The 15,644-nt window shown below is 45.1% G+C and overlaps 2 protein-coding genes across 3 annotated transcripts in view; both read right to left on the bottom strand.

The window, feature by feature from the left end:
- Positions 1-3,262, bottom strand: part of radil2a (Ras association and DIL domains 2a) — a 38,239-nt gene extending 34,977 nt beyond the window's left edge. Inside the window, exons 1-3 of the mRNA XM_062533202.1 lie at positions 2,519-3,262; positions 1,503-1,835; positions 432-667 (exon numbers count right to left, since the gene is read on the bottom strand). Coding sequence (XP_062389186.1) covers positions 432-667; positions 1,503-1,835; positions 2,519-2,646 — 697 coding nt within the window. The 5' untranslated portion in view covers positions 2,647-3,262. The remainder of the gene's footprint in view (positions 1-431; positions 668-1,502; positions 1,836-2,518) is intronic.
- A 1,751-nt stretch (positions 3,263-5,013) lies between these two features.
- On the bottom strand, positions 5,014-14,235 carry luc7l3 (LUC7-like 3 pre-mRNA splicing factor). 2 transcript variants are annotated; one of them, XM_062533200.1, is made up of 11 exons: positions 14,020-14,235; positions 12,759-12,825; positions 12,607-12,646; positions 12,362-12,506; positions 11,906-11,983; positions 10,746-10,865; positions 10,084-10,245; positions 9,201-9,541; positions 8,696-8,898; positions 7,778-7,977; positions 5,014-5,669 (listed from the first exon to the last, which is right to left on the bottom strand). In XM_062533200.1, exons 1-10 carry the CDS (start codon positions 14,116-14,118, stop codon positions 7,811-7,813), a joined length of 1,422 nt encoding a protein of 473 aa, XP_062389184.1. In that variant the 5' UTR covers positions 14,119-14,235; the 3' UTR covers positions 5,014-5,669; positions 7,778-7,810. The 2 variants fall into 2 exon arrangements, with proteins under 2 accessions (XP_062389184.1, XP_062389185.1); XM_062533201.1 differs by having other exon boundaries at positions 10,761-10,865.
- Positions 14,236-15,644: the final 1,409 nt, after the last annotated feature.

Below are 15,644 nucleotides of genomic sequence, written 5' to 3'. Positions count from 1 at the left end.
CAGGCTGCAGGAAGCAAGCACCAGCGGAAAGATAAACACACTGTCGTGGGACACATTAAAGCCTGCACACACATGCGCGCACACACACACACACACACACACACACACAGTCTAGTCTGGTGGGAACTACCTGACAGCCCCGACCAATAAAGTGCAATTATGAGGGGGGCCTCTCACTTCCTGAACAGCCCAATTGTAGGGGACAATGACACAAGAGGATAAGAAGGTGTCACAATCTATTGACAGAGTTCCCATTATCAGAGTTTAGAGGGAGTGCGTTAAAAAAGCCTGGTGTGGTCTGATCCCAGTGGAGCTCTGCTAAGCCCCTCCACCAGTGGCTGCTCCTGCTGAGACTGTGGCTCTTTACCATCTCGATTTGGCCTTTCTCATGGAGCTCAGGTGGAGGTGCCCAGACAGTCAGGTGGCCTTACCTGCGGTGACGTCGTCCATTTCCCGGGCGCTGCGCTCTTCCACGGTGGATCTCTTCTGGATCTCGAAGCGCCTGGACAGGCCCTGCTTGGGCTTCCACAGCGCCTGCAGCATGAGCGGCCGCTCGTGCTCCCCGACCACCCGGAAGCACTCCGTCTTCCACTGGAGGTCGGCGCCCGTCTGGCCAATCACGTCGCAGAGCACGTAGTCGGACGTGTCTTCTTTCTCCAGACTGTACCTGTATGGGGGATTTAGAGGAGCTGGTCAGCGACATGGTACTGTATGTTGCTGATTAGATCATAAGCGGCCACAGCATCCAAGAGAACTGACTATTATGTTGCATTGCGTGTTCCAAATGTAAAGCACTTTGAGCTGCATTCTGTGTATGAAAAGTGCTATACAAATAAAGATTATTATTACTATTATTGTTATTATTATTGTTATTATTATTATTATTATCATTATGGCTGGACCCACATCAGTACCCTCGCTGAGCACAGTCAGTGTGATTTGAGGTTTCCCAATCGGGCTCCAGGGAGAGCAGACTCAGACCATAACAAAGCTAAAGTTTCTCTTACGCTTTGATAAGATGAATAAGCCTGATTGCACTGAGCAAACACGTTTTTTTCTGCTCATGTTTTAAACAAAGGACAAAGACAAATTCAGTGTTTATGGAGGACCAAGCCTTAGAAAGCAATGGATACAATATTGAGGCATGCATTTGTATCTGGAGACTAACAAAACACTGAGAGGGATTTCAAAGCCTTTGGCCTCACTCTCCCTTCCCAACAGCACAGTCAGGCATTCAAAGGACGCAAGCCTGCTACTGTGGGGAGGGTGTAAGCAGCACCGGAGCAATTAGGCATTCAGTGAGACGTTAAAAAGGCCACTTTCACATGAGCCCTCCAGGGAGCAGAGATCACACACACACACACACACACACACACCAGGAGGACACACAACAAGTACAAGCTGACCAGTTAGAAGACCTGAGCCAGGGTGACCCCCGCCGGCCCCTCCGTGACATTTCCAGAGTGTAACCCAGTATGGTGCTCTCTCGCTCGCTCTCTCACCTCTCCAGGGCCTCCTTGATGAGCTCCTTGGCGCTGGAGCGGGTGGTGGCCAGCACGCTCTTGTAGTTGGCGCCCTGGCAGATGTCGCTGCCGAAGATCTTCAGGATGCCCGGAGCGGACAGCTGGCTGGAGAGCTCGGCGGGGTCGTCGGCGACCGGGTGAGGGTCGTCCCCTGCTCCGCCCAGGCTCCTGCTCCCGCTGTCCCGGAGCAGGGGGCTGCGGTTGAACACGGTGGACAGCCGGTTGTTGTGGCGACGGATCTTGCTCTTGGCCGGCTGCCGCACGCCCGTGGAGCTCTCCACTGAACGCGTGGTGCTGTCAGAGGTGTTGGACCTGAGAGAGAGAGAGAGAGAGAGAGAGAGAGAGACGGGTGGTAACGAGGGATGGAGGGAGAGAGTAGGGGAAGAGAGATGGAGGGATGGATGGAGTGGGAAAGCAGAGGAAGAGAGAGAGATAGCAGTTGAGGCCTAAAAGCCTGCCGTTGTGTCTGCACAGTGTTCTGTCTGCATCATCTCTGTCCATTTCCCCCTTAAAAGCATTCCATCATGGGAATCATGGGACAGTAGATGGACCCACACACAAACTCAAGTCAACAGCACCACGTATTGTGCATAAATGACCATTTGAGACCTAAACAGGAAAGACCAATGGGAGAAGGCAAATCTAAAATCTATCAGGTTGCCTCAACAACAGTGTTTCATCTGCAGCTGACAACTGATATAGTTCCATGGTGTGTGGTCCATAGACATTCGGTATATAACATGTCAATCATGATCATGAGTATTATTCATGTTGAAAGAAACTAGAGCAAGTGCACATCTCCGTTGCCCATCTTGGAACATCTGACTAATTAAAATCTGACACATGATCAACACGCACAACTAGTAGTGCATTTCAAGTATGTTCCACTGCAAAACGACAAACGGACACAGCCGAAGCTGGTTACTATTCAGTTCTGAAAAACTGTTATGCCCTGATTTGTACAAACTTCACTAATTAACTTATCTTGAACTTACTGTAAGGAGCCATTGCTTGACTTTCTTCCGAGCTTGGCCAGGCGTCGCTTCGGTGAGCGGATCAACAAACCCACCGGAAAACTGAGAGCCTGTTTGGCGATGTGGTTACTCCGTTCCTCTGAAATCATGTTAACTTGTTGTGTTGATAAATGCGTTCACTTATTCGCTTTAACTATTTTAGGACGCAAGTACTGTCTCTTGCTTGAAAAGACAAATGAAACCTATTGACAAAACGCCAGCTTGAGAGCGTACAACAACTTTGCCGAAGAACCATATCTGTTAAGACAGCTAACGTTATATTCCCATTTCCACGCGGACTCTCCCATAGTAACGTTATGCCCGTTGATGTGATTTCCAACTTGATCCCGAGTTTTCCTTAATCCCTGATACATCCAGGCATCGATGAGGATAAAATAAGTAAAAAAAAAACCATGACCACGTACAACAGCAAACTACAATGACATTCAGACACTGTTAGTTCTGTGAAATGTGAAGACTTGTTCCTCTTGAGAGTGGGCTACTTGTAAAGTTAGCCAAGTCAATGTTGCACGTCTTCAACGAAAGGCACGTTTTCGTAGATGCCTCAGGTCTTTCCAGCAAGACGTAATATTGCTGAACAAAATCAACACCTTTCCTTTTTAAAGAAGGTATTTTACAGGTATTGTTTCATTTATACCCGTTACAAAATTGCCACCCATTCATCCAGCGTCAACAGTCAATCTCGACCTGCTGCACTGCACTGAATCGGACTGGGACGCTTTTGAAAAGTTGTGAGTAGCGGGCTGAGACCCTGACGTCATTCTAGAACGGGAGGAGACAACTTGACGGGCAGTCTCTGGGAAGTTTGTGATGCGTTGGTAATAACATCAAAGCGAAAATGTTTGTTATTGTTAATCAATATTTAATCAGCTCCATTGAACAAAGGAAGACAGAAACTCAGAGCACAAGTGTGTTTTGATCAACACCGATGTCTGTAGAAAAACTTGCGAATTATTCGTTGTTGGCGGGTGAAATAGGCATCATGTCGAACATAAGTTACTTCTGCGCTACACATAATGATGTGGATTATATTTGTTGAGGAAATGATTTTATAGAGAACATTCGATGCCATAAGCGGTTCCCTCATCATGGGTAGAGGGAGCAGGACTTGAGGAAAGGGAAGGGTGGGGAAGGATATCCTTTGCCCGGTGTGAGAAAGTGCAGATGCATGACGGGGACTAAATTCTGCGCAGTCTAGTTCATTCTTGACTATTCCTAGTGATCCAGAACATTGCTATTATATGCAGACCCCAGTTAACAATACACAGAAGTTTTGGTGTAGGCAGTAGGCTATTAGTCAGAGTGACAGCTGAACTTGCACTTGTTCCCAATGGAAGAAATACTCCCCCTGCCGGCGAAATCAGAGAGCGCTCATAGTGAACAGTAAGCATTGGACATGGGTAACAGAAGAACTAGAATGTCACCTTCTCAGGAAAAACAATAAATGTATACAGTCTATGGTTTAAAATCGTTGCTGGAAACCCAGTGGATATCACCACGACTTGACGCAAAGTAATTATTAGGTGAACCACATGGTAATGTTAAGTCTCAAATAGGTGCCACAACTAAATTGTGAGAAAATAATTTAAAAGATTGATGGGTCGACCTGGTTGGGGCAGACTCCGAGAGGTGACACAAACGCACGAGAAGTAAAATAGAGATGATAGCCTTATATTCAATAGTAATTTACACAATATAACCAAAGTGTTTGTTTTAGGCTGTGTAAAGATTTGAAAATGAACAATTCGACATATGAGGCTGAATGAATGAAGTTCTGTAGAAAATCTGAATACCTTGGTATAAGCTATGCAAAAAGAAAGAATGTTCAAATAAAGCAGTAGCCAACTACCATGCCGGTTTCCACCATACATAAATATAAATGTGCATGGAGAGAGCAACTTCATTACAACAATAGAAACTAACACAGGACATGCGTGGCATACAGGGCCAGCTCTAGGCAGGGGCCATGGTGGGCTGAGCCCACCCAAGCTTTGTGTCTTGCCACCCAAGCAAAGTCAAGATTTTTTTTCTCTTTTTTTTCCAGTTGTGTATCTGCAGTGAGTCTCAAACCCAACTGAAGAGGAGTTGGTGCTGAGTGTAAGGGTAGCCAGCTAGTACATAGCTGTGTAGCAGGCCTCTGTATGTTAGGCCTTTATTCCTTCATCAGTGCACTGTTGATTAAGTATAGTGTTTGAGAGCAACAGCTTTTCTACGCCTACAAGACATGCCATAACCTGCAAACAGTCAACAGATCAACTAACCTGCTCGTTATACCTCATAACCTAAATACTGTATCAGAAATGCACTCAAACACTCACAACTGAACTTGTCAAGCAGTGTGTGTGTGTGTGTGTGCAAGCTATTGCTTAATTAACATTAATAGCATCTAACGTGTGGTACATTACAAAGTGAAACCCCAAACCAGTTTAATACTCAAGAAGACAATTAAGAGACTGTTCATTTTTAAACATTTTATTCAAGACAAATACATGTTCTTAAGATTTGAACAAAATTGAAAAAATAAAATAACTCACTTCTCAAAACTAAATGTGACTGATTGGGGTATGCCTTACAGAGGGGAAGAGAGAAAAATGGAACCTTCTTGTTGTCCATTCCTAACACTGTACAAATGCTTCAAACCGAGACTGAAGGGCAAAAATAGTGACATGAATACCATTACTTTACAAACTGAAAAGAATAAAAATAAAAATAAAACATGCCACGGGTACAGCTTTTATTTTTTTTATCCTGAATGCTGGTGAACAAAGTAAGTGTAGACCTTAAAACACTCTTCTCCTCTACCTGGTTTCTGTGTACTTTCATTTTAATTCATAGCAGTAGTTAAGACGGAAAAGACATTATTAACAGAAATGAACACTACAGGTCCTGTCAATGAAGCTGCAAAAAGGGCAACCTTTCTTAAAACATGTTTTTATTTTGCTAAATCTGTTTTTTGTTTTTTTTTGTTTTATGGTTTTATTATCATTATTTTAAACTGTCAACAGGCCACTACACATCTGTGGGTCACCTTGTTTTAAGCAGCAGAGTTGCGTGTTCTGGTCAGGGAGGTCTTCGGTTCTTCTGTTCTCCTGTCAGGGTGATCCAGGGGTTCCTGACGTGCACAAACGTTCAGAGAGAAAGCCAGATTAGAACGGGAGACGCCACATGTTCGCGTCAGGCAAACAGGCTGCTCAATATGCACCACAAACCACTTCAAAAGTAAAAAATAAAAAATAACAAAAATAAGGAGATCTGCTCAAAAAAAGGAACAACTGGCATTTCACAGAGGCGTCGTCATAAGGACACCAGGGCAACCAACATGACTCGTGAACCAGGAGCGGAGGACATATCTGACTGCATCAGAACATGATGAGCACGGCACATCATGAGCTAGACCGTAACAACCCTTTAAAAAAGGAAAAGAAATGCTTGCACTAGATGCTCAAAATGTAAAACAAAAAATAGAGAGAATGGTATATAGAGAAGGGAAAAGAGAGGGAGAGAGATTAAGAGCAAGAGAAAGAAAGAAAGAAAGAAAGAAAGAAAAAGAAAGAAAGAAGTAATCTGCCATGTTAAAATCATTTGAAGGAAAGCACAAGGCTGAGAGGAAGGCCTGAGGTACTAAGGTGGAACTGGAAGACTTCAACCTGGAGATTAAGATTAAGACTAGCCCATTTAGTATCCCCTCATCTGCGCAATCAGCATGCAAACATCCATCTCACTACACAGCCCCACAGTTGCAGAGAGCTAAGTGGATTACTGTGGCCGAGGGCAATTGTTAAACACTTACTTATTTAGCAGTTTGTTACTTTGTCACGCCACAGATATGGGAAGAGGCTGTGATAATGAAACTGAAAGCTATAGATGGATCAAACAGGACTGGGCCCTGGGCAAGAATTAAAAACTGCGCTGGAGCTACAGCCTTTAACACCGTGTTTATTCTTCCAAAAGGAGGGAAAGGCCCAAGTGTCAGATTTGAGGATAGAAATTGGGATCTTTAAACTTTTTTTTCTTTGTTTCAAATTGTGAATCTTCTGGTGGGCAGCCTTCTCATAAACACAAAACCACAACGGAAAATCTTAACTGTGTCAACAACTGAACATAATAGAAACAACAACAAAAACAAAAAACAAAAAAGAGTACATCAAGCTTCTGAAAACACGTTCACAGGCAACAGCATTCAGAATAAATATGGATGTGGGTAAAGAAAGGAGTACCTTGGGTGAGTACCTGCACAGTTTGACAGTATCCTTGATTTTTAATTTGGCTTTTTCATGAGAGGGGGGGAAGAGTCGCTCACAACACCAACGCTGTGGTATGAGGTATGGAAGTCAGCTGCAATTATTCATTAGCCCTATACTTCCACTCCCACAATGCTATCTGGCTTGTCCAGTTTAAGAACACTGCGTTAAAATGCAAGGCAATGAAGCACAAAAAAAGACGGCACACATCCTGTCGTCACTGGGAGGAAAGAGAGCGGGACTGCAGTTTAATGGATTCATTAATGAGTCATTAGTTTTGGTCTTAAAGACTCGTTTTCAGATACACCTTTAAAAGACAGTACTGAGAGTTTGAAAATACTGATTGACATGGGAGAAGGGACTCCAAAAAAAATGCTGTGTGCCTATATATGTCTGAGCATGTATAGACACACAAATCATTTTGTAATGCTTGATATAATGGGGGCTTATATGACTTTATGAACTACTGTTTACTGTCAGCATTGATGGGGTCTTTCATTAGCAGTTCAGCTTGGAGACAGCACAAAGCAATGGCCACAAAAAGTCATATCATAAAGAGTTAAAAATTTGGAAGAGAAACTGGTCTAGAGAGACACATGTATGTTATGACCGATACAAAACGAAGTACCTCCGAGCACGTTTCTCAGGGCTACACTGGCTTTTCTTTTCCCTCTGGCTTTGAGTTTCTGTCTACCTTCTTCCATCTTCAGTGCATACTTACGATGCACTAGCCAAAAAAACAGGAAGACAAATCAAAAGACATAACTGAAAGTAAAGAAGGGATAGGAGGGGAAGGGAGGGGAGGGAAGGGAGGAGGGGGTGTGTGTGTAGGGGGGGGGGGGTGTTAGGGATGGCAGTGGGGAGGGTAGGGGGAGAGGTATGGACAAGGAGGGGTGGAGGGAAGGAGTGGGGTGGGGTGGGGTGGGGATGGGGGGCAGGGGGAGGAGAGAGCCAAGCTGGAGGGGGACTCTGCACTTACCTGGGCCTGATCTGAGGTCCTATCAGATCAGTTTTAATTGGACTGAGTGTCACCTTCAGATTGGATGTCTTCGCGCGTGCCATTGAGCTCGGCTTTGGGGGCATCTACCTCCATGGACTCGGCCTTGGGGAGCTCGCTGGCCTTGTCGTCACTAGACGGCGCCTTTTTGCTGCTGCGCCTCTCCTCACCGTCCTTGTGGTCTGGAGGAGACACCACAGCACAGAACAGCACAGCTGATGAACTCAGATCCAGTGAGTGTAACATACTGATATAATCACTGTATGCCTGCGATGCTAAATAAATAGTACAATGGAGATGGGATTTCATGGCCCTCACCCCATACACACCCCCTAACAATGAGAATCAGAATCAAGTTTTATTGGACAGGTTTGCGTAAACAAACAAGGAATATGACTCCGGTTAATCTTTGCTCTCAAAGTACAACACTATTAAGTACAAAAGAATAAAAATACAGAACAGTAAGAATAGACTTAAGAGCAGTAGAATAAGGATATGTATAAGAATAAATGTGGTGGGCTCATCTGTATAATATTGAATAACATTCAACTTTGTCACTGCACAAGTACAAATACCAGTGCAACTAAATGTAGCATTTTCTACTTGATATCTCAGAACAAAGATAGAACCTTATAATTATTTAAGGGGACAAGATCTCTACCTAAGGAAACCTGGAGCAGTGTGGTCTAATTGTCTGAAGTGGAACAGCTACTTGGTCTAGTTGTCTGAAGGTGAACAGCTACTTGACCAATGTGGCCTAGTTGTCTGAAGTGGAACAGCTACTTGACCAATGTGGCCTAGTTGTCTGAAGGTGAACAGCTACTTGACCAATGTGGCCTAGTTGTCTGAAGGTGAACAGCTACTTGTTAGACGAAGGTGAGAAAGCTGGCTGGTTCTGACCTTTGTCTTTGGAGGATCGGTCCTTGTCCTTCTCCCGCTCCCTGTCCTTGTCGCGGTCCTTCTCGCGCTCCCGCTCCCTGCTCCGGCTGCGGTGCTTGTGGGACTTGCGCTCCGAGCTGCGGGACCTCTTCCTCTCCCGGCTGCGTGAGCGCCTCTTCCTGTCGGATCGATCCCGGCTGCGCCTCCTCTCTCTGTCGCGACTCCTGTGGCCACACACACACACACACACCACTCGTCAGTCAATCTATTCAACGTTCCTCTTCTCTTAGATCATTAACCAACCTCACTCATAAATGTCAAAGGGAGGCCATTCATATTTACGAGAAGTTGTCCCACCATAAAAAGCTGCAATATATATTTATATATAAACCACTGATGTCATCGTTTGAACTACTGACAATATGGCACAACACACTCACACACATTTACTCTGAGTCTCTCTAAAAATCCACAGTTCCTGCATGGCCAGCAGTAGTGCTTGCTGAGTGTGGAGTGGCAGTAATACCTGCTGCGCTTGCGCTCGCGCTCCTTGCTCCTGGAGCGCTTGCGCTCTCTCGAGCGACTCCTGCGGCGGTCCGAGGCCCGGCTGGAGTGTCGGCTGTGCGAGCTGCTGCGTCTGCCCCGTCGGTCGCGGTCCCTCTCCCTCTCGCGCTCCCTCTCCCGCTCGCGTTCGCGCTCTCTCTCGCGCTCCCGCTCCCTTTCCTTCTCCTTCTCGCGCTCCTTCTCCTTCTCCTCCTCTTCCTTGCGCTTCTTCTCGCGCTCCTCTCGCTCGCGCTCCCGGTCTTCGCGCTCCTTGCGCAGTTTGGTGTCCTGCTCGGGTTCCTCGGAACGCCGCCGCAGTTTCTCCTGTGAGAGGGAGAAGGCCATCAGTACAATAGGGAGGTCCATACAATAGGGGGCACATCAGCACATACATGCAGTCCAAACACAGTAAGCTAGCTAGACCAGAACGGTGGCCCAGCAACTAAATCAAAAAAGAAAAAGCACCTCCAGAGAGCCTGCAAAGTTTGCACTAAACTATTTACTGAACTGTTTCAGGCAGTTTTTCACAATGGCGTTGTGGGACTGTGCAGTGTGATCTACATTATTAGGCGGGATCACACAGGAAATAACGCAGCAGCAGCAGCAAGTGCAACGATCAGACCATAGTAAGTTATATCTCCTTCCTTAGTAACACAAACGGTTAGCCTAAACTGACAATTGAAAACTCTTGCATTGCGCTTTGAAAGTTAAACTGAGTCCAACGCTCAGCTTGTTCAACACTAACGTTATGCTAGCACTGCCACCGTTCCACTGCCGAACCAGAGGGAACAATAGGACACCTGCCAGTGTGTTCCCTGCCGTACACAATCCCAGTCGCAGGCCTCATCGAAATAATCTACACACACCTTCAGCTCCTCTACAGTAGACTTGATCTTGGCGTAGCCCATGTGCTGTTTGCCCATCAGGTGGTCATCCACGCGGGACTGGGCATCGCCCACGATGAGGAAGGCTCCGCACACCTCACACACCTCCATCTGCTTCTCCTGAGCCGCAAAGCTCTCGATCGTCTGGAAGGTGAGGGAACAAGAAGACAGGTCGGCAAACACAATATACTTTAAGGCAGTCAAGGTGAGCTAGATAAGAATCAGAATCAGAATCAACTTTATTGGTCAGGTTTGCGCTGAAGTATATTGACTCCGGTTAATCTTTGCTTGCTACATAAAAAGAATAAAATACAGAACAGTAAGAATAACAGCAAGATAAATAATATTATAGCATAAAAGCATTGAAATTATATGTCTTGCTATGGGCAGGTTTTGGAAAGGCAAGTCAGCCTCGGTAGCGTCTGCTCTCATCAGTATTAAACACTAAAAACTAGAGGAGTCATCTCTAAAACTGTACGTACTGAATGGGTGAGCATATGTTGGCATGTGTAAGACTGTGCCGGTATGAACAGTATGCGCCATCAGCACAGCTGTGGAGTGCCCTATGGGGCTATATTTAAGCCCGAGCATGTGTGTGGGAGTGCATGAAAGGGAGCGGATGAGAGAATGGCGCGGGTCCTTACGTCCATGGGACTCACCGAGGGGGTGGAGCTGAGCTGTTCCCTCTCGTCCTTCAGCTGCTCCACCAGCTTCATCATGCCCTGCGCCTCCTCCACCCGGCCCTCCGAGCCCAGCTCCTCAATCTGCACAGCACAGGCACAACGCCGTCAGGAACAAACAGAGCTGTCAGCTACCGCACATCACCCCACCCCCCGCACACAATTACACAATTACACAGTACATCACCTGCCCCCCCCCTCCCCCCGCACACACCCACACACAATTATACAGCACATCACCCACCACCAACCCCCCCACACACACACCATCAAAACAGCACATCACCCACCACCAACCCCCCTCCACCCACATTCACACACACCATCATACAGCACAGCTACACAGCTACAGAGCATCACCCCCCCCCCCCCCCCCCCACACACACACACACACACACACCATTGTGCAACACATCATAAAACCCAGCTACAGAACATCACCCCCTCCACACACACACACACACACACACACAATTATACAGCACATAATCCATGCCAGCTACAGATCATCACACAGCCCACCCCAGAGAAACAAACAGAGGTCAGCTGCAGCAGATCATACACCCCAGTGGTTCTCCATCCGGCTACTGAGATTCCCTTGCATCACATGTTTACCATGCTCCCCTGCTCTAGAAAAACTACTTGCACTCTCCTGGAGTCCAAATAGGGTTTTTTTTAGTCTCCTGGACATCTTCATTAGCTGGATAAAACAAAAACGCCAATGCACTCTCAAGCTATTACTAATTTAATATGAAAACATGTCACAAGACGGACGTGTTTTCTTCATGTTTCCATATAAATGAAACGAGTTATAGCTTGAGAGTGCATTCACTTTTTTTGTTATATCCAGTGTTTCCTTGTTCACGCACCCAAAACCCAATCTCGCACCTATTTCTGGCCCCTCTCCATTAGCTGAGCATATCTACAGTAAATAATCCAGAAGTAACTATCTCAGTGACATGTATTTGATTGGGTCAGTACAGATACAAGATATTCAGGACAGGGAGGTCCAGCAGTTTGAACTGAGAACAAGAGGACTGTGGGAACACCAAGGAGGTTTCTGTTACTGTGGCTGCTCTAACATAGCAACAGCACCATCCCATTGACACGGCACACGGGCTTACCTGCAGGACCAGCTCCTCGATCTTCTCCGTCAGCACCAGGGCCTTCTCCTCATTCTTTGTTGATGGGCCGGGTCCTTGCTGTTAAGGGGTACACATAAGCATGTTGTTAATACAAGAAGACATGACTACTACTTCTTCAAAAAAAAAGAAGCCGTGCAACATCTTAAAACCATGGTTCGTCATTTTCGTCGTTAAAGTCAAACTACTTTATACCATCTATCTTTGATGGCATGACTTACGACTGCATCTGTATGTAAATTTAAATTCATGCACACAAAAAAAAAAACCTGAACCTGACACAAGCAATCAAGATTCACCAAATACACAGATGCCATTTTTATGCTCAAGGTTCTTTCAAAAGTATATATAATACATATACTTATTCTTTCAAAATACCGGCATTATTTCAGCTATTCGAGTTTCATGACTCGCCACCAGATTAAGAGGGCCACTTACTCCAGCGGCTTGCTGTGCCTGTGAGAGGGCCAGCCTGGCATGGCCCCGGCGGATCCTCCGCTCCACCTCAGCCAGCAGGCTCTGCAGGTAGCGCAGGAAGTCCCGCTCGTAGCCTTCCTTCATGAACCGTGAGCTCTTCTCATACCTGACAACGCACACACAAAATACACTTCATTCTTTCCCATTCACCCACGTAGAGAAGTTCTTTAAATGTGAACACCTATGGACACAACACACACACTTACAATTTCCTAAGGTTTTCATCGTGGATCTTTTCACAAGGACCTGTGAACCACAGTAAGAAACATGATAAGTAGGATATATGAACAAGATGTCCCTTTAATCTTTTATTTTATGATTGGTTTTGTACTGTGCATAAAGTCATGCCTTTACTTACCCAGATCTGATCGGGTGTTTGTGAATAGCTCGGCAGGACAGAATCCACACAGGTAATATTTACATACCTACAAGAGAGAAAACAAGGCATGAAATAAGGCCTAGGCGCTTACCAAAAAAAAAAAAAAACTGTAAAATGTCTCTGAAATCTAGCTAACAGAACAAACAGAAACACAACACTGCTGAAAACCAATTCCATGTCCACTTCTGTACGATAATTCTCTCCTGCGAGTGATCGACAAAGCCTGTTGTATAACAGGTGCGTCGGTGAGTCGACATGTTTCCATTACCGTAACGCTGGGCAACCAAGGACCTCAGCGACAGATGCTCATTTGACACCTGTGCTGGGCTTAATGTCAGTAATGCTAGACTATAGTTTAACTAACTTTGTTTAATTACACTGTATCGACGTATTATCCACTTTCAGTTCAATCACATGCCAAGTGTACTGACGTCAGGTTACGTTAAATGGGGATCATGCCCGACCAACATTGATAGCACCGCTGACTGTTGTATTTAGCCAGCACGCTAACCAAGCATAGATTCCGCAAAATGGGAAGATTGCTTGCAAAGTTTATCGTGTCAGTATTGTGGGAACACGGGCCTTGTCGTTAACAAAGGTCGTAGCAGCTATAGATCTAATGGGCGGGAATGGTTGCCTAACATGGCAGGCTCATGGGTTTGCTGCGTCTCGTAGTCAAGGCTGGGTTGCTAGGTCTCACTCTCCACTCAATCACTTGCCCAACTGTAGCATAGAATCTAGCCTAACTTGCTAACAAATCCACTTGCTAGAGAGAGCTATCCACTGCATCACTAACTAGCTTATGTATGGCTAACTGATAGACAGCATGCTAATGGCGATAGCAAATGTTAACAGAGCTGCAAGGATTTCTTTAACAACTAGCTGTGCTCTAACATTAAAGTTACCAACCAAAAACGTGATTAAACACACAACAATGACAGTTATTTTATCAATACTATAGCATCAATCTTGATTTAGTGGGTTAGTCTTACCCCACTCGTAAGGTCTTAGGTATACATTGTGCTAACTAGGTAGCTGCTAGCCGTGTGGTTATGGCTACGTCTAATATAAACTTACTGATGATTAATCCTGACTGATGTTAAAGGTATTTTACTGATGTACTTATTATGGTTTCTCTTCAGAGGGCAACTCTTTGTTTTCGTAAAAGCGTGCATGTTACCTTCTCGTCAACTAAATGTTAGCTATGCTAAATCAAGTTAACGTTAAGTGGCTCACTCACAGTCTCGTGGTCCCAGCGGACATTACTTCGTTTCTCGTCAGGGGCCAAATTTCTATCCCGGCCCATTAACTCGTCGAGTAACTGGGCAGCAGAAAGCATTTTGACAGAGAATAGTTCGCTATTCACATACAAAATTTCTTTTTCAGCATTTAACTTAAACACTACTTTGCGCTTCCGACAACACGAACAAAATGGCAACTGCCTCGACACCGTTTACCCAGCATGCACCTGGAGCATGTGTGTGGTGTGATCTGATACCATAGATAGTTGTGATGACAGAGGCTCGAATGACCCCCATCCTTGGAAGGTAGGGAGCCAGACAAATTGTAATAGAAACGGGCTCTGGTAGAGTGCTTAATGAAAAAATATGTAGACTATGATAGGCTGCATACTTCATACATGATGATATTCAGGGGTTAAATTGGGCCTTCATTCGTGGTGTTGAATATGGTGATAACTTAGTCTAGGCCCCTAGCCTACTACTCAAACTGTTTTTGTCTTAAAAGGGTGTTTTCAGCTGTTATGACTAGTTGATTGCTAGGCAAGTCACTCTGTCATTTTATGTTGTATGTTTGTCTTGATTGCTATGCCACACAGATAGGCAATGACAACATAACAAAGCTGACCTTTGAGCTTGTGCAGTAGGCTAAGGCTTTTGAGTTCCTTATGGCAAGAAATGTTCAATTGCAATGCCTACTATTGTGTAATGATAACATTGTGTGGTGTAGTAGCCTAAACACATAGCGATATTCTGTTAAATTAAACAGAGACAATGAATGCCCTATATAGAAATGTATCTGCGACAAGATTATTTGTCATATCTGTAAGGGCTGTAAAATGATCACTTGGCGGTTCACGCCTTGGCATGTCAAATGAGATGCATTATTTGCAAATTGCCAGCAGGTGGCACAGTTTCATTGTGGTTGTATCATACCAGAATGTTTGGTATCATCCTGTGTGCTTTGTTGCCAGATGTTGATAAGGTGTTGACACTTTTATTTTATGATTACATGTGTTGACATTCGAGATATTTCAATGACTTTTACTGTTCTTCTCCTTCAGAATGACAGATATAGCCAAAAACATATACTATGTAAAACATAGAATTGATGGATAATCGGCAGAACACTAGCACTTGACAAGTGTGTCTTTTGACCTTTGTTAACAGAATCGGTTACAAGATCATCGCACCTGAGGTACAGATTCATTTAATGTCACTGGGTGGCTACTACATTACATTACATTTAGCAGACACTTTTTTCATCCAGTGGCTTACATATGTCAACTATATTACAAGGGATTACATTGTCATTACATTGTCCCCAGAGCAACTTAAGTGCCTTGCTCAAGGGCACAACGGTGGAAGCCAGGAATTGAACCAACAACTTTCTGTGTACTGCACGCTAGCCCAGCTCCTTAACCACTACACTACCACTGCCCCAGGCTGCCTGGCTCTCACCAGACCAAGCTCAATCTTTTGAGATTGAACATTGGTCTTGGGAGTCTACACTGTATTTCTGCTGCACAAGAGGCGTGATCAATGGGCGTAGTTCAAATGACTTTGTACGCTTGGATGGTCCTTCAACAAACAGTCCCGGTGTGCCTGGTGGATAAGCTGGTTTATG

Source organism: Sardina pilchardus, chromosome 3 (genome assembly GCF_963854185.1).
Source record: "Sardina pilchardus chromosome 3, fSarPil1.1, whole genome shotgun sequence".
Lineage (NCBI taxonomy): Eukaryota > Metazoa > Chordata > Actinopteri > Clupeiformes > Clupeidae > Sardina > Sardina pilchardus.
This window is presented reverse-complemented; position numbering and strand designations above follow the sequence as displayed.